This window comes from Alnus glutinosa, chromosome 1 (genome assembly GCF_958979055.1).
Source record: "Alnus glutinosa chromosome 1, dhAlnGlut1.1, whole genome shotgun sequence".
Lineage (NCBI taxonomy): Eukaryota > Viridiplantae > Streptophyta > Magnoliopsida > Fagales > Betulaceae > Alnus > Alnus glutinosa.
In genome coordinates, this window is record NC_084886.1 from 41,586,473 (window position 1) to 41,604,412 (window position 17,940).

Sequence of the window (17,940 nt, forward strand, 5' to 3'; positions counted from 1 at the left end):
AATGAAAGTTTCAACCTGGAAGAGGATACCGGATAAAAATTGAAGAAACATGATATAGATATCAAAATAGCTCTTTTCTCTATATTTTTGACAAGTTATAAAAATCTTGATAAATGATACAAGGATTGTTTCAATTGTCTACAGAGATATTAGAAGCTGTATTTTCCAGGATAATTGATTAGTGATCTTTATTTTCAATTTGACGAAACTGTATCCAATCGCCGCTATGTTATCATACAACACCGCTGCACCCTGGTGATTTCTTCATTCTCTGGATTTGCATTGCTCTCCTTATCGAAAATGCATCCTCCCACCTTCCTGCATCTGCATATATGCTGGACAGAAGAACTCTACCAGCCCCGTGAGATGGTTCCAACCTTGCCAAACTCTTTGCAGCCCTCTCTCCTATTTCCACGTTCCCGTGAGTCCTACATGCTGCCAATAATGTGCCCCATATCACAACATCTGCCTTCATGGGCATGCCTCTTACTAATTCCTCAGCCTCTTCTAATTGCCCAGCTCTGCCGAGGAGATCAACCACACAACCATAATGCTTGATATTTGGTTCTAGATTATACACATTCTTCATTATATTGAAATATCTCTTCCCTAGCTCCTCCAATCCAGCATGGCAACACGCAGTTAGGACTCCAATGAATGTAATTGAATTAAGCTTAATACGACGGCTTTGCAGGTCAGAAAATACTTCAAGAGACAAATCGGCATGTCCATGCATTGCCAACCCGCATATGATTGCGTTCCATGGGGAGACATTAGAGGCCTTTTCTCGAATTTGATAGAACATTCTCAAGGCACTATCGATGCTCCCACATTTGGCATACATGTCAATGACAGCTGCACTTAAATTGTCATTAAGAGGGATGGAGTTATTGCATATATATTCATGGGCCCATCTCCCTTCCTTCAATGTGCCCAAAGTGGCAATTGCAGAGAAAACGCTTACCATAGTAATTTCATTCGGTTGGATCCCAAAAGCTACCATCTGATGGAAGAGCTCTAGAGCCATATTAGGTTGCTCGCTCTGTGCATAACCAGAAATCATGGCGCTCCATGAAAAAACATCCCTTTCCGGCATCTCATTGAATATCTGCCTTGCCTCATCAATCATCTCATTTCTTATAAATCCTGCAATGAGGGCATTCCAAGATGCAAGATGATCTTTGATGCCCACTTCAAACTGCAAACAAGCAAGAGTCATCCTGCCACAAGCTGCATAAAAATGAATAATCGTTGCTTGTATAAAATCATGACGATCAAAACTTGTCTTTACAGTTATACCATGAAACTGCTGACCTTCCCCCAATGCCATTAATCGCCCACATGCCGAAATCAAATCCACAATCATTACGTCATTGGGTCCTACTCCAGTACGTAACATTGCACGATAAATCATCAAAGCTTCACCTAACAATTCTACTTTCACATAGCCATCAATCATCGTACCCCACGAAACCACATCTTTTGCAGGAATCCTCTCAAACAACTCTCTGGCCCGGTCAACAAGCCCCGCTTTTGCATACCCATTTAACATAACATTCCACGATACTGTATTCCGCTCAGGCATCTCCTCAAACAAACGTCTTGCCTCTGCTACACTCGAACAAAGGCAATACATGTGCAACAAACTCGTTGAAATAAGAACCAACCCCTCAAGCTGCAGCTTAACTACCAAGACATGAAGCATCCGGCAATTCCAAATCCCACCTAAATGCGCACAAGCCGATATGACACTTGCCATTGTAACATCCTTCGGGACCACGCCTGCAACTCTCATATCCTTAAAAACCTCAACAGCCTCGCGCCAACAATCATTTTGGGCCAGACCCATTATCATAGTCGTGTACGAGACACAATCTTTACCGGGCATTATCTCAAACAGCCGGCGAGCATTATCCAACTGCCCGATTTTCACATAACCAGCAATCATAATATTACAAGACACAGGATCCAGCTTAGACAAAGAATCAAACAGATAACGTGAATCATCAACAAACCCACATTTCGCATACATATTAATCAAACTGTTCCGGATAAAAGAGTTGGAACCGAGCCCCGATTTCAAGACCAAACAATGGATTTGTTGGCCTTGAGAGATGGCCAAAAGGGACGAACAAGACTTCAACACCGAGACCAACGAGAGCTCGTAGTCCGAGTTGTTGTGACTTAATGTGCCATTGAAGAAGAGACGAACATGGCGTTCTGGGTGGTCTTGAGGAAGCTGAGGACTTTTGGAGGTTATGGTGGAGACCCATTTGAGATTTGGAGTTGGAAATCGAACAGAGAGTGATTTGGGTCGGAAAGAAATGATCATGAGACGAGATCATGAGACCCGTTGGCCTTTGCATGCTATTAGAGATAAAAAGAATAGTTTTTCTTTGTATATAGTTAGACGGTTTCTGTTATATTAGTTCTTTTTCTATTGTATTAACTCAACTGTAGTTAGCTTTAGTTAACTACAGTTACCAGTTAATATATATATATGTAATCTTTCCTTTCTCTGTAATTAACTTTACTTCTCATAATAGAATCATCTTCTTCATTTGTGCTCTCTCTTCCTCTCTGAACTCTGAGTTTGACATGGTATCAGAGCATACAACAATGGCGCATGATGATTCTTCCTCTTCCTCCCAGATTCCTCCTACTAATAATCCTCCTCTTCAATTCACCATTTCACCATCCGTTTTCACTAATCCATTGAGTCCTTTTTACTTACCTCAAAATGAAAGTCCTGGAGTGATTCTTGCTACTCAATCGCTCACCAGCGAAAACTACAATACTTGGAGCCGCTCTATGATAATGGCTCTTATGGCCAAGAACAAATTGGCTTTTGTTGATGGAAGTCTTCCTCAACCTTCGATCGATGCTGGTGCCGAACATCATGCTTGGGTGCGTTGCAACAATATGATTCTGTCTTGGATCCTCAATTCAGTCTCGAAGGAAATTGCGGCCAGTATCATCTATATCGACTCTTGTCACGGTATATGGCTTGATCTCAAGGAACGTTTTTCTCAGAAAAATGGTCCTAGGGTTTTTCAATTACAGAAATCAATTTCTGTTCTTTTGCAAGGAAACTCTTCTGTGAATTCTTACTTCACATTGCTTAAGTCTCTGTGGGATGAGCTTAGCAATTATAGGCCTATTCCTCCCTGTTCTTGTGGTGGAATGCAAGTGGTCGCTACTCACTATCATCAGGAATATGTTTATCAATTCCTGATGGGGCTCAACGAATCCTTTGCTGCCATCCGTGGTCAGATTTTACTTTTGGAGCCTTTACCATCAGTTAACAAAGTCTTCTCTTTAGTTATTCAAGAAGAGAAACAACAAGAGATTTCGGTCAAGTCTCACATCCTCAATCAGGAGTCCACTGCTCTTATGACGAAATCTACTGGACCACCAGCTCGTTTCACCAAACAGCCTTATCGCAAGGATAAGCCCATTTGTGCTCATTGTGGCGTACCAGGTCACATTGCCGACAAATGTTATCGCCTACACGGTTTTCCACCGGGGTTCTAGTTCACGAAGAATCCTTGGAATTCTGCTCCTATTCATTCTGCAAATCATGTGCAAGAGGTTGATTTGAATTCTGTTCCTCAGCAGAATCCACCTCAACAAGTTGTACCTCAGCTCACCATCACGCCTGATCAGTGCCAACAGCTTTTGTCCCTTCTTCAACAGCAGAATTTTACTCATCAGGCATTTGCAAACATGGCAAGTAGTTTGCATGCCTTTTCCTCTGCTCCAGCTTCCACTTCTTCTGAAGTGTCAGGTTGTGTTTCTTCTCTTACTACTCTTAATCCTCAGTATTCAGTTTTTTCCTCTGCTTTCTTAACAAAATCTCCATCTTTTAATTCCAAATCCACTCCCTGGATTATTGACACAGGGGCAACTGATCACATGATCAATTGCCCTTCATTGTTTACCACAATTACTGCAGTTGTATCTTCTTTTGTCAAATTACCAAATGGATCTGTCGTCCCTGTTACACACATTGGGACAGTGTTTATTTCAGACAATCTTATATTGACTGAAGTTCTTTTTGTACCTTCTTTTTCGTTTAATCTCATTTCAGCAAGTAAAATCATTAAGTTCTTGAAAGCTTGTCTCATCTTTCTTGCTGGATTTTGTTTCATACAGAATTTGTGTCCTTGGAGGACGATTGGAGTGGGTAAGGAAGAAGGTGGTCTATTCTATCTTATGCAGCAACCGAAGGTTTCATCTCCTTCAGCTCTTTCAATTTCTAGTTGTAATAGCACAATAAAGACCCCTTCTCATGATGTTTGGCATTATAGTTTAGGTCACCCTTCTGTATCACGAATGCAGTCTTTACATCATAATTTCCCTGAAATTTCATGTATTAATAAAGACATTTGTTCTGTTTGCCCTTTGGCTAAACAACATAGAATTCCTTTTCCTGTACACACATCTCATACTTGTATGCCTTTTGAAATTGTCCATTGTGACATTTGGGGGCCAATGGCTACTCCATCAATAAATGGCTCAGTTTTCTTTCTCTCCATTGTGGATGATTATACCCGGTTTACTTGGGTGCATCTCATGAAAAGCAAGTCTCAAAATCGTTCTCTTATTAAATCTTTTTTTAACCTTGTACAAACACAATTCAATCTCAAAATTAAGTGTTTGCATTCTGATAATGGTTCTGAATTCAAGATGCATGATTTTTTTTCTTCTAATGGAACCATTCACCAATTGTCTTTTGTTGAAACTCCACAGCAAAATGCTGTTGTGGAGAGAAAACACCAACATTTACTTAATGTTGCTAGAACATTAAAGTTTCAATCTCAGGTTCCTATTTCTTTTTGGGGAGAATGCATTTTGTCCGCTGCATATCTTATAAACCGTATTCCTACCCCCTTCTATCAAATAAGTCACCTCATGAATTACTTTTTTCCACTTCTCCATCTTATTCCCATCTCAGAATATTTGGTTGCCTTGCTTATATTTCTACTTTGTCTCGCAATAGAACTAAGTTTGATTCTCGAGCCATTCCCTGTGTATTCATTGATTACCCATTTGGCATCAAAGGTTACAAATTTTTCAATTTACATACAAAATCCATTGTCGTTTCTCAGAATGCTGTTTTTCATGAACACCTTTTTCCCTTTGCTTTAAATCTTATACATTCTTCATCTGATGGTTGTTTTACCACTCAGCCTTCACAGCATTCTACAATTTCTTTGCCTATACCTATACTTGACTTTCCGGTTTCTTTACCTATTTCTACCACACATTCGGTTCCTTCCTCACTTACACCTTCCGTATCTCATCCTTCTACACCACAACACTCTAATATACAACATTTTGCACCATAACATTCTGATATACAACATTCTACATCTCCTGTTTCTTCTTCATCACCTATTATGCCTTCATCTCTTCGTCGATCTACTCGAATTAAGACTCAACCTAGGTATCTACAGCAATATCATTGTCAACTGGCTTCTTCTTTCCCATCTCTACCTTCCTCCACAGCATCAAATTCAGGTATTCCTTACTCCTTATCTAGTTATCTTTCTTATGATAAACTTTCTCTTGCTTATAAACACTTTTGTTTTTCTATTTCTGCTCAATCTGAACCTACATTTTATCATGAGGCTGTTAAGTTTAGTCACTGGCGTGATGCTATGTCTGCTGAGATTTCAGCTTTAGAGGCAAATCATACATGGGTTGTTTGTGATCTTCCACCCAATAAACACCCAATCGGTTGCAAGTGGGTTTACAAGATAAAACATAAGGCAGATGGTAGCATAGAGAGGTATAAAGCTCTGTTAGTAGCCAAAGGATATACCCAGTGTGAGGGTTTAGATTACCTTGATACCTTTTCTCCGGTAGCTAAAATGACCACTGTTAGGTGTCTTTTAGCTCTTGCTGCTGCCAAGGACTGGGTTATTCATCAATTGGATGTTAATAATGCATTTCTGCATGGAGATTTGCATGAAGAAGTTTATATGAAGATGCCTCCGGGTTTTGGCACTAAGGGGGAGTCCAAAGTGTGTCGGCTCACTAAGTCTCTATATGGCTTGAAGCAAGCCTCGAGACAATGGTTCTCCAAGTTTTCATCCACCCTTATTGATCTTGGATTTGTACAGTCCAAAGCTGATTATTCTCTTTTCACTCGACTTCAAGGTTCTTCATTTCTTGCTTTACTTGTTTATGTAGATGATGTTGCCATAGCAAGTAATGACTCTCATGCTGTTAGTTCTTTTATTTCACTGCTGAATGAGCGTTTTAAGCTCAAAGACTTGGGTCCTTTGAGATTTTTTCTTGGCCTAGAGATTGCTAGATCATCTTGTGGAATTTCTGTATGTCAACGAAAGTATGCTTTGGAGATTTTGGCAGATTCCGGTTTGTTAGCTTCAAAACCTGTTCAATTTCCCATGGAGCAAAACTTAAAATTGTCTAGGGATGTTGGTGATTTACTCTCGGATCCTACATCTTACCGAAGACTGGTTGGTCGTTTACTTTATTTGACAATCACTCGACCCGACCTTGCATATTCTGTGCAAACTCTCAGTCAGTTTATGGATAAACCACGCCAACCTCATCTTGATGCTGCTCATAGGGTTCTGAGATACATCAAATCCTGCTCAACGTCTTTTCTTCCCTGCCAAATCAGAATTACACCTCAAAGCCTTTTGTGATTCTGATTGGGCCGGTTGTGTGGATACAAGGAGATCAATCACTGGTTATTGTGTGTTCATTGGTGATTCACTTATTTCTTGGAAATCCAAGAAACAGCAGACTGTATCCAGATCTTCTACAGAGGCTGAGTCCATGGCCTCGGTTTGTTGTGAAATTTTATGGCTTTTCTCTTTACTTCAGGATTTTCTTATTCCTCATCCACAAGCAGCTTCTTTGTACTGTGATAGTCAAGCAGCCATTCACATAGCCGAGAATCCGGTCTATCATGAGCGAACTAAACACATAGAAATTGACTGCCATCTCATTCGGGAAAAGATACAACTCAGCCTCATCAAACCTTTTCATGTGTCTTCTCAACACCAGCTTGCTAACCTTCTAACTAAACCCCTTGGTTGTAATGTTTTTACTACTTTGTTGTCCAAGATGTCTGTTCGTGATCTTTGCCATCCATCTTGAGGGGGAGTATTAGAGATAAAAAGAATAGTTTTTCTTTGTATATAGTTAGACGGTTGCTCTGTTATATTAGTTCTTTTTTTGTTGTATTAACTCAACTTTAATTAGCTTTAGTTAACTACAGTTATCAGTTAATATATATGTAATCTTTCCTTTCTCTGTAATTAACTTTACTTCTCATAATAGAATCATCTTCTTCATTTGTGCTCTCTCTTCCTCTCTGAACTCTGAGTTTGACACATGCAAAAGAACTTGCAAAAGTTGGTTGGAGACGAAGAAGGAATAAAAGCCGTTCTATTGTTTTTTATTATTATTATTATTTATATATATATATAAGTAAAGCCGTTCTATTGTTACTCCTGGGCTTCGGCTTCGGCTTCATAACAGGTCCGGTCCGCGTATTTATAGGCCAATATACGTTGAATAATTTAATTTTGTTGGATTCTAACATTTGGGCTTCTCATCAACTAAATAATTTGTTTAAACTCAATGTATTTATTTAACTCAAACTTATTCACAACCTACTTAATTAACTTATTTATTTAATTATTGTGATTTTTTTTTAATCCTCACTAATCATTAGTTACTTTAATTATTGTTAAGATTTTATTATTTTAATTAATTGAATAAATCAACTCGAATGTTAAACAATCTAATCTTGAGACTATATATATTTTATAAATAATGCTACATATCAGTGTCCATGAGCCTTTGATTGTTTTTTTTTTCAAAGGTTTATGCGTACCGACACATCAGTCCAACGAAATAACGGTATAGTATGTATATACATTCATTACACACACATATCTATATTAAAATTCACAATCACAATAATTCAAGCTATAGCTATCACATTAAGAAGAGATTTTTTTAAAAAAAAATACAAAAGATATTATCATTACAAAGTTAAAATAATACTATAAAAATAAAATAAATATAAAAGCTTATATGAGTCGAGTCGAGTCGAATTTATATGAGTTTGGCTCATTTCATAGACGAGCCTATTTTTTTTTTCAAGCTCGTTTCATTTAATAAAACAATCGAGTTCGAATCAAATTAATACAAATGGAGTCGTAGAAGTTTACGAAAAAATCAGTTCATTTGCAATTCCATCTATACATATCACAAAATCACAAGATTTTGTTTTGATATTGTTACTATTAGTGCTCACACCCAAACAAACGGGAGGAGATTTTTTTTTTCCTAAGCAAAGAGAAATCCTGTACACATAATCAACTCGGTGTTTGGACGTCAAATCTGATCTATACTTATTTATCAGTCGAGATGATCTCATAGGATGAGAGCAAAAATGTTTTGTATTGGCAATATTGCAATAAAATCATAAGTTGACTTTGCGCATTGTGTAACATGATTCCATGAACTTGATGAACAAAATAAATATCACATTTGATCACTACTAAATCTTATTGACATAATCTAATCAGATAGTAACAAGAGAAAAAAAAAAAAAAAAAAAAAAATTACAACACCAATAGCTGGATAATCGAGTCTATATTGACTTAGATGAGTGTCAGTACTAAAACTGCATCAATTTGAGCTTTGGCAATAACGTTTTTTTTGCTTTATTTCTAAATTAAATTGTGTATTTGCACAAAATATGAAGTCATGCGGCACAACAGTTATCATATCATATCAAATGCAAAGAAGTAATCTCTTTCTTTCTATCTTTTTATCCTTTGTTCTTCTACTTTGTCCAGTTTCAGTATTCAAACCAATCCAATTTATATCAAAGGCGGATGATGGTTTGAAATTTCAAGCCAAACTGGTTTTAACAGCTACGGACACGAATACTACCCCACCCCAAGCTACCCATTTGAAGTGAGAAAAATATCCATTTGCCATTTTTCATATATTTATTCGCATTAAATTTGGTATATATTCCACAAATCAGAGACAATCTTCCAAGGTAAAAGGTTGTTTCAGACCTATTTAGGAGGGCCATCGGATTATAGGACTCAAAAAAAAAAAATTGTTTCCATAGTGAGTTATGTCTTTGAGAAAGAACATATAAATCTTAGGAGAAAGGTAAATATATAAGGTAGATCCCGATGACGCATCAGTCATCACAAACAATCAGCGATGATCCCCTCCTCCCCCATTAACTGCCACACTGGCCAGAGCCCTGCAAGCACCACCAAATCTAGAGATTAGATCATAACAAAATATGATTTTGATATTCTAGTCACTAATTAGAATCCAACTCCCACATGTCATAAGAGAGAATATAATTGTAACACTAGATCACAAATGGTCGATTAACAAATTCTGGTAAAGGCAACCCCATGTGTATCTTGCCCAGTTGTATATATGTGTGTTTGTTTTCAACGAGAGAGAGGAAGAGATTGAGAGAGAAGAAAGATAGCTTGCCTAGTTTTTTGGTCCAGGTAAATGGTTAAAAGCATCCTTAAGGGTTTAACCGACTAAGATAATATCATTGAGATATTCAAATGAGTTAGTTGCCAGAGAACTGATTAAATTCTTTTCAATCGGCAACCCATGACCTCAACACCTTGTTCCAAAGACCACTGGCCTAGAGAACTAATTCTAATTGATACAGCGATAAAGTTGAAATATGAGCACAACGCAACAATATGGCACAAATATTTGGCAAACAGTGTTCCATATTACAATAGAACTTAGGAAGTGAGGAAGGGAATGGAAAAGGGCTTTCCATCTTCATTAATCAACTGGAAAATAGCCAAAAGCAACTTCAATTTTAATCAGCAAAAACATAGCAAAGAACCTAAATCTAAGGCTATACACAAACGCCCTTAGCCATTCTTGAGACACTGTGGACTACATAAATTTTGAATTGCTGTCGCACTTTGGGTGAGGTTCCAAATCTCAACCTCACTTGACACTCCGGCACTCCACGGTCAAGAGTTTAACAAGGCCCAAATTAATTCCCATTGTCAATCTCCAAATGCATTAGGAAGATATTATATGAGAGTTCCCTCCTGCTGGTGCTAAATACTAATGGTTACTCAAAGAAAGAACTAGAACCTGCAGTGGTTTGGGGACTTTATGTGGGATATCCCCAATTTCTTACCTTTTTTTGTAAAGTTGACACTGTCAAGAACTTCAGGATAAAGCTATTTAAAGGTCACACATCCCCATTAGCTTCAAATACAGGCCTCATATATCAAGTTTTTGTGGATGATAAAGTTTGAGCATATGCAATTATCCATAACCATCAAGTATATACTTGGTTCCAATTCCAAAACACACGAGGAACACCCCCCCCCCCCCCCCCCCCCCCCCCTTTTTCCAAATAGCTCACAAAAATTGGCATTTTGTTGGATAAAAAAGTGGAACTCTTAGAAGAGTTGCCACTAAAATTAGTTAATTAAATGTCCAACAATCAAATGCATGATTATATGTTGTAAAATCATATTGCCCAAAACAAATAGAGGAAGCTAAATGATTTTACATGTATATGACATAATACTAAATCACAATATTAATGAACTCTACCATCACAACTTGCCCTTGTACAACATTGCTTAGTCTAGACATGCATGTCATAAAAATTGTACCAAACATGAAAAAAGAATTGGATATGAATAACTATGTGATTAAACAAAGTCAAAGGTACAGCAGCACCACAAGGCCACTAGCCATTAAAGTTGGGGGAATTTAATTCAATTAGGAAGTTTTAGATTCCTCAGCCATAGAAGGAAACTGAGATTTCACTGCTTTCCTTTTTCTCTTTTTCTTGAAGGGAAACAGTGGGGGGTGTTAGCAAACTGGAGAGAGTTTTGTCTATTAAATAGAAAGAGAAACCCTAATAACTTGAAGATTGTCATCGATTGAGGCACAAGAAAATCAAAAGGCACCATAGAAAAAAGTAAAAAAAAAGGTTTTCATAAAGGTTAAAGGTGAATTTGGTATGAACTAAGAAATGAGAAGTAGCAATTAAAAGGATTTAAACACTAAAGTAACAAATGTGCTAACACTAAGAACTACCATGACTAGTCTTCAAGGGCCTCCATGTAATTTCAATAAATTGAAGTTAGATAGGAGAAGCTCATGGAAAACATTAATTCCAATTCTCAATCAAACAAAGTTGAGAAGAGAGAGATATTTTCCACTAGATTAACTCATAAATTTTGACATTTACTTGCTGACACCAATATTATATGCAAGCATTGGGAATCAACTTAATTCAGAAGTTACTTGAATTTTGACTGCTTAATCTTTCACTGAAACATGTGATGTGGGGATATGACTCTCAAGGTAGCTTTCCCAGCTCTATTTGATATAGCCTCTGTGAAGAATGCCTATGTTACAAATAATTTGGAGTTTTGGGGCGGTTCCAACCAGTGGAGCGTGAGCTTTGCTAGAGAGGCGTATGAGGTGGATGTTTTTGCTTCTTTCTTCCAAGTACTGCATTCAGTTAAAGTAAGAAGAGGTAGTGAAGACAAGCTTTGGTGGGTCCCTCTGCAAATGAAATGTTCACGTGATTTTCAATGTCGAGAAATTTCCCTTCATGGCCAGAGTGTTGAGGAGAATATTTGCCATTGGTAACTATTAGCAAGAGAGGTAGAAGCTCATTTCTCTAGACTTTGACGGTTCACTGGTTTGGGTACGCAGGACAGCGAATCCAACAAAGCCAAATGTGCTTTCAAATCAAAGTGTAAATGAAGCAGGAAGGCTAGCTAGACGGCTACGATGTTGAGAGGAATTATTATCGCTTAGCGCTTGGAAGAGAAGGAAATGGTAGAGAGATTCGGCATGGTGCTCCCTGAACCTTTGTAATATCTAACAAGTCGAGTCTTATGTCGGTCATATAGAACACCGTTCAAGGTCAAGTCTTTCTTCTACTCCTTGGCTTGCTTTGAAGATTGTGTAGCGGACTCAAGCTCCTTCAAGGACGGCCTTTTTTACGTGGTCAGTGGCTCTTGGAAAGATCCTCAACTTAGACAATCTCAGAAAGCACCACATTATTGTGATAAACAGATGTTGCATGTGTAAGAAGACTGAGGATTTCGTGTACCATCTTTTTCTCCACTACGATGTGGCTTCTACTTTGTGGAATACTCTTTTCAATTGCTTTGGGATGTCTTGGGTTATGCCTCGACGGGTTTTCGATCTGCTTGCTTGTTGATGGTCTTCGGGTAGGCTGAGGAGTGGTACGGTGTGGAAAATGGCGCCTACTTGCCTCTTTTGGTGCTTATGGAGGGAAAGAAATAATCAAAACTTTGAGGATTTGGAGAAGACCTCGGAGGAGATTTTATCCTCTTTTTACCACACTTTATATATTTGGACTACGGCTTACGTGTCCTCTTTATCATTTAGCTCTAATGATTTTCTAGCTCGTTTCTCTAATTAGGCGTTTCCTTTTGTATACTCCCAGTGTACTAAGGAGCGCCTTACGCTTTTAATGAGATTGACTTATTACTTATCAAAAAAAATCTTTCACCGACACTTGGCTGGTGTTTAAAGAAAACATGGATTATCTAATTTCATGTGGATCTACTTGCATATCTTGTGGAATATGGTTTTGGCCTACTTAATGTGGTGTATTTGGAGAAAAAGAAATGGTCGTAGTTTTGAAGACTGTGAGATAACGGTGGTGGAATTAAAGGCATTTTTTTCTCAAGCCCCTATCATTGGACAGCTGCCATTGATTGCTTTCATTTTTATAGTTTTCATGATTTTGTAAATATTTGTTCTTTTCCTGGTTAGGTGTTTATTTTGTATACTTCCTACGTACTTGAGTTGCGCCTTTATGCTTTTTAATGAATTTCTTTTACTTATATATATATATATATATTTTAAATTCCTACCCAAGTTTTATTGAGCTGCAAGCAACAACATAATGTAGACCATACAAGAATGATGAAGTTCCTGATTCATTCCAACAGCTATAAATATGACATTGTTTGGAAGATACATGCAGATTTCCATATAAACCTATATGCCAAAAAAAAAATGAAGCGGTAGCTCCATAGGAGATCTAGGCTGAACTGAGTTTTTTTTTTTTTTTTTTGATAAATATCCAGGGAGAACCAAGTAAAAGCATATATATAAACATACATTAGTACATACATGTAAGTTCCTAAGGTGGTAATGCATGAGCTCAAAAAACAGTAGTTCTGTGTTACGAATGCATAAAAGGTATTGCATGCAAATCTCACAGCTAAGCATCAGAGATTGAAGCAAATATTGACTTTTAAAAAAATTACAAAAGACCAATGTACAAGAGATGGCACTCTGATACACTGACAAATAATCATCATTTAACCGAAAGAAGAACCTGCAAGCATTTTGTACTCCAGAACATCATTGCTTTGACTTAAGCATATAATCACATCTTATATAGTCATCACCAGGTTCAAAATCATTGATAATATGCTCATCCAGGTCCCAGCATAAATTCTGAATTTATTCTATTTTAATTGAAAAATGGATAATCTCATAAAAGTCAACTTGCTCCAAGGACTTCAAACATTGTTACAAAAAAAAATTATCACTACCAAAATGCCAAATTATTGTCCCATTTCCTCGCAGAGATCGCCATCAATACTGAGCAACCTCTTTTGACAATGCTTGTGCACTAATTTAACATTGATTCCCAAAAAAAAACAAAGCCTTATTGCAACCTATTTTGCATAGAAAATGCCACATCCAAGATGCTATAGATATATCATGGCAAAAAAAAAAATGTTCCTTTAGTAACTGTGTATGGCTGTTTTGTGGGAGGTGGGAGCGTATTCTGCCATCAAAGTTCAACTTTACCTGCTTGCCTTCAACTATCCTTCTTTTTCTAAACGGTTCACTTATCTAATCGACTAGAACGTGGAGCAAACTCTAAGAATTAATTTCTGTCAGCTAACTCAAATGGAGATTTCTTTAGGATTATTATGGATCAAAAGAGGGCAACAAGAAGGAAATAGCAATCACAGTCAGCAACAGGAATTGCCCATTCTACTACATCAAAATAACAGATCAAGATCCATATAGAACATTTCAATTTCTCAAATGAAACAATCCCCAGTTTTCCTAGACCAACACAAACTACACACGCATTGGATTTTACTCATTTCCACAATCAATGCATATATAAGAAAGAAGAAAACCCCTCATTCATACACCACACAAACAAAACCGCATTCCATTGAATCGCATTCAACTTCCACTTCAATTCCAACGAATCCAAAACCAAGCAGAAAGACAAACACACTCACTTCTTATGGCGCTTCCCACGCTTGGGCCCCCAGCCCTCGAGCTTCGCGACGGGGCACCCGCACCGCGAGCGGAAGAGCAGCACGGCGCGGCCGTTCGGCGGCGCCATCTTCCGGAGCTCCGATCGGAGGCACTCGTAGTCAGGGTTGGCCTCGCTCCCGCCCTTCCACGGCAAGCCGTCGATCTCCCTGGACTTCAAAGCGGACTTGACGCACTCCTCGGTCTGCACCTGCAGATCGAACTCCATGGCCTTCTTCAAGCCCTTGCAGCCCGGATTCCTACAGCGGCGCGAGCGAGCGCCGCAACAGAGGTCGGCGAAGGCGGCGGAGGCGGCGAAGAAGAGGATGAAGGACAGTAGGTAGGGGAGGGAGAGGTGGCGGAGGAGGAGAGGAGAGGAGTGGGAGAGGAGGAGAGAGAGGTAAGAGAGGTAGGAGGAGACGAGGAAGGAGCCCGCGAATAGGACGAGCACAAGGATGAGGAGGTCGAGAGTGGCGGAGGGGCTGTGCTTGCAGAGGGTAGGGTTAGGGTTAGGGTTTGAGGAGGATTTGGGGGGTTTGGGGAATGAGGGCATGGCGGTGGTGGTGGAGAAGAGGAGGTGGCGCATGTTAGAGAGGAATGTGAAGGAGTGAGTGCGTGTTTGCGGTGATGGCAGAGGTGGAGGAGTGGGAGGAGAGGGAAGAGTGGGCAGATTGTAGGTCGATCCTGCACGCGCCTCGGATGCGAGTGGGGGAGCTTTTTGAAGGTTCTTTTCTTTGGGGCTTGCAGTTTAATTGCATCTCTCTCGCGCGCGCGCGTTGTTTTTCCCTTCCTTGTTATAGAGAAATAAATATAAGGTAGGATGGGTGGTATTTTTCTATAATGATATTGTATTAAATTACAAAGAAATAATTTATGTTTGTTAAAATAAAATATAAAAAAAAAATAAAAACAAAAACGTTAACAAATAACTTAAAATATAAAACTGTTTTCACATTTATGTCACGTTAAAATATTTGTTCAAACCAATCAAAAAAAAAAAAAAAAAAACCTCTCAAAACACGTTAACAAACATACCCAAAAATCTTGTTTAAAGTCTTCGAGATTGAGCTGAGTTGGGTGGAATATAATTTAGGGATTGATAATTAATTTTTCAGCAAATCAAGAAAAATAATTATTCATATTTGTTTACTTTATGGAAATTTTTATCATGGAAGAGGGGTGTTGTCTTTTTAAATAAACTTAAAAATCAGTTTTAATGTTAATGGAGATATTTTAGAGTACAAGAGACCTTGAAAAATAAGTTCTAATTAATAGTATGAATGATGTCAAATTATTAAATTTGTTAAATGACGTGTTAATAGATTTATCACGTGACATTATTTACAGAATTAAATATAACAATATTAAAAATCTTGACTATAAAATAAATCTTTTATATTTTACTTGAAATAATAATAATAATAAAAATTTATTCTAATTCGGATATCCTGAAAAAATAAAAAGAGGACATTTTAATCAAATTTAAGAATTTTCTGGTTTTTATTTAACTTTTTCTTTTTTGGCTAATAGATAAGAAAAGCCACAACCCAAAAATTTAAAAATAACTCCCTGATTAAAAATAGGGAAATTACCACTTAATTAGGTTAATTGGTAAATGAAGAAGCCAATTTAATGAAGCCATTGACAACAAGGAGCGTGCAAGTCACGGGTCTTAAATGGATAAGCGAAGTTTTTGATTAACACAAGATTACGTAATGATGTACAACATTGACCAAACAAAGAAAAAGAGAAAGTATATAAGATTATCAATAGGGTCAAAAACAAACCAAACCAAACCAACACATGCGGGTCATGGGTTTTTCAAGATTTTTACCATAGGATTATGTCGGCTATCTAATCCACAATTTCAAAAGTTGATACAGTTAATCATGAGATTTATTTGCTTGAATTCGGGAAAGTTCAGACAAGTAATTGTGAGAGATTATTTATAAGATTTATCTGACCGGATAAGTAATTGAACAGCCCAATTTTTATTTGATTACCAATAAAATATGACATTTTACCGATAAGAATTGAGTAAAGCGCAAGAACATGATGGAATATACTCAATTCTTATTGGTAAAATGTCATATTTTTAATAGGTAGCATTTCTCACGCCGTTCGATACGAAGAACAACATGAATTCACTTAACTTGATAATCTACAATTCATTTGAAATTACAGGAATCCTTATCTCAATTTAATGGATCCATATTGTCTACAATTATTTGTTGTATTATTGACGAGTCAAGTAGGTGATTATGAGAGATCATTTGTGGAATTTATCTGACCAAATAAAAATTAGATTACCCATCTAATTATCCCTTTAGGTGGGTCCCATAAGTAATATTTCACAATTACCTACCCGAATCATTTACACTTCGAACATATAATTGTAGACAATCATAATCTCAATTTAATATACCGAGACCCAATTTAAAAGAAAAAGTTTATTCATTATATAATTATTCTATGCCGGTAGGACAGAAGGCTTGTGCATGCACAAAGACTTTTTTTTAATTATTTATTGGAATCGAACACATTTTATATAAATAACTAATTTAAGCACATCGCTCAACAAAGGTAATATCCGAAATACATTGGGAGTTTCCTCAAGAAAAACATTATTCCTCGCTCAGGTATAATGCTTCCTTAGCAAGCTAGTGAGCCGCACCATTTAAATTACGACTAACATGATTAATCTGCCACTATTGCAGACCGTTCAGTATTCCTTGAGCATATCATCAATGAGATGGTCATATTTACTCAAATTTAACCCATCTACTTTCGGCGTCTGCACTATTTGGAGAGTATAAACTTCTAAAACCACCTTATAGAACCTTAATTCACCACTGAATTTGGCTGTCTTCGATGCTAACATGTCTTCTGCAATATCAAGTGCAATAATGTAATCTTTTGACTTTGACAACGTGACCAACACCTCCCAATTCTATCTTTAATAAAAACATCAATATTCATCTTCATTTTTTTTTTTCTATTTACTGCTCAATTAACATTGACAAAACCATCAGGGGACTTTTCAACAAAGCTCCAAATTTTCTACCAATTTGTCTGAATATTTTTGAGAATTTATATCACGAAAAGCCACCGATGAGCCATATGCATTATTTACTATGGTAGATAGTAGAGCAAGTGCTAGTTTATTATTATTTTATTTTTAGTATGATGTGACAGTTTTAATCATGCCATAGATAGGACCCTCACATGTTATTCTCATGGCAGTCGATATTAGATGATGGTGACTCAAATTTCTCCGCGTGTTGTCGTCCGTTGGTTGAATGGCCCACAAAATTGACTGGAAATCAATGTGATAGAATGAATTTGGACCATTCAATCTGATGAATTGCCATTATTAAAGCAGGATGATAACTTTGCAGGAGACCTATTAAATCCATTCATTTACACTACCAACCATAACAAACTTTAAAGAACGCAACTTTTCATCTTTTGGAACTTCTGGCCCCCTTGTGGTAAAAGGTAAAAAAAAAAATCAATAACCTTACATATGATGTGAAATGGAAGCTTATTCAATCATTTCATCCAAGCCATATATGATGT

General features: G+C 37.4%; 2 protein-coding genes across 2 annotated transcripts; both read right to left on the bottom strand.

Moving 5' to 3' along the window:
* Positions 1-34: 34 nt before the first annotated feature.
* Positions 35-2,378, bottom strand: LOC133881960 (pentatricopeptide repeat-containing protein At5g19020, mitochondrial). The gene has a single exon (XM_062321039.1). The coding sequence runs from the start codon at positions 2,330-2,332 to the stop codon at positions 233-235; it is 2,100 nt and encodes a 699-aa protein (XP_062177023.1). The 5' UTR covers positions 2,333-2,378; the 3' UTR covers positions 35-232.
* A 6,676-nt stretch (positions 2,379-9,054) lies between these two features.
* Positions 9,055-15,136, bottom strand: LOC133881977 (uncharacterized protein At5g19025). The gene is made up of 2 exons (XM_062321059.1): positions 14,346-15,136; positions 9,055-9,277 (listed from the first exon to the last, which is right to left on the bottom strand). The coding sequence occupies exons 1-2, from the start codon at positions 14,945-14,947 to the stop codon at positions 9,229-9,231; spliced, it is 651 nt and encodes a 216-aa protein (XP_062177043.1). The 5' UTR covers positions 14,948-15,136; the 3' UTR covers positions 9,055-9,228.
* Between the last annotated feature and the right edge of the window lie 2,804 nt (positions 15,137-17,940).

Coding starts and splice junctions, on each gene's coding strand:
- LOC133881977 (XM_062321059.1), bottom strand. CDS start 14,947: ATGCGCCACCTCCTCTTCTCCACCACCACCGCCATGCCCTCATTCCCC. Junction 9,278..14,345: donor CGTGGGAAGCGCCATAAGAA/GTGAGTGTGTTT, acceptor TGGTGCTTGCAG/GGCTCTGGCCAGTGTGGCAG.
- LOC133881960 (XM_062321039.1), bottom strand. CDS start 2,332: ATGATCATTTCTTTCCGACCCAAATCACTCTCTGTTCGATTTCCAACT.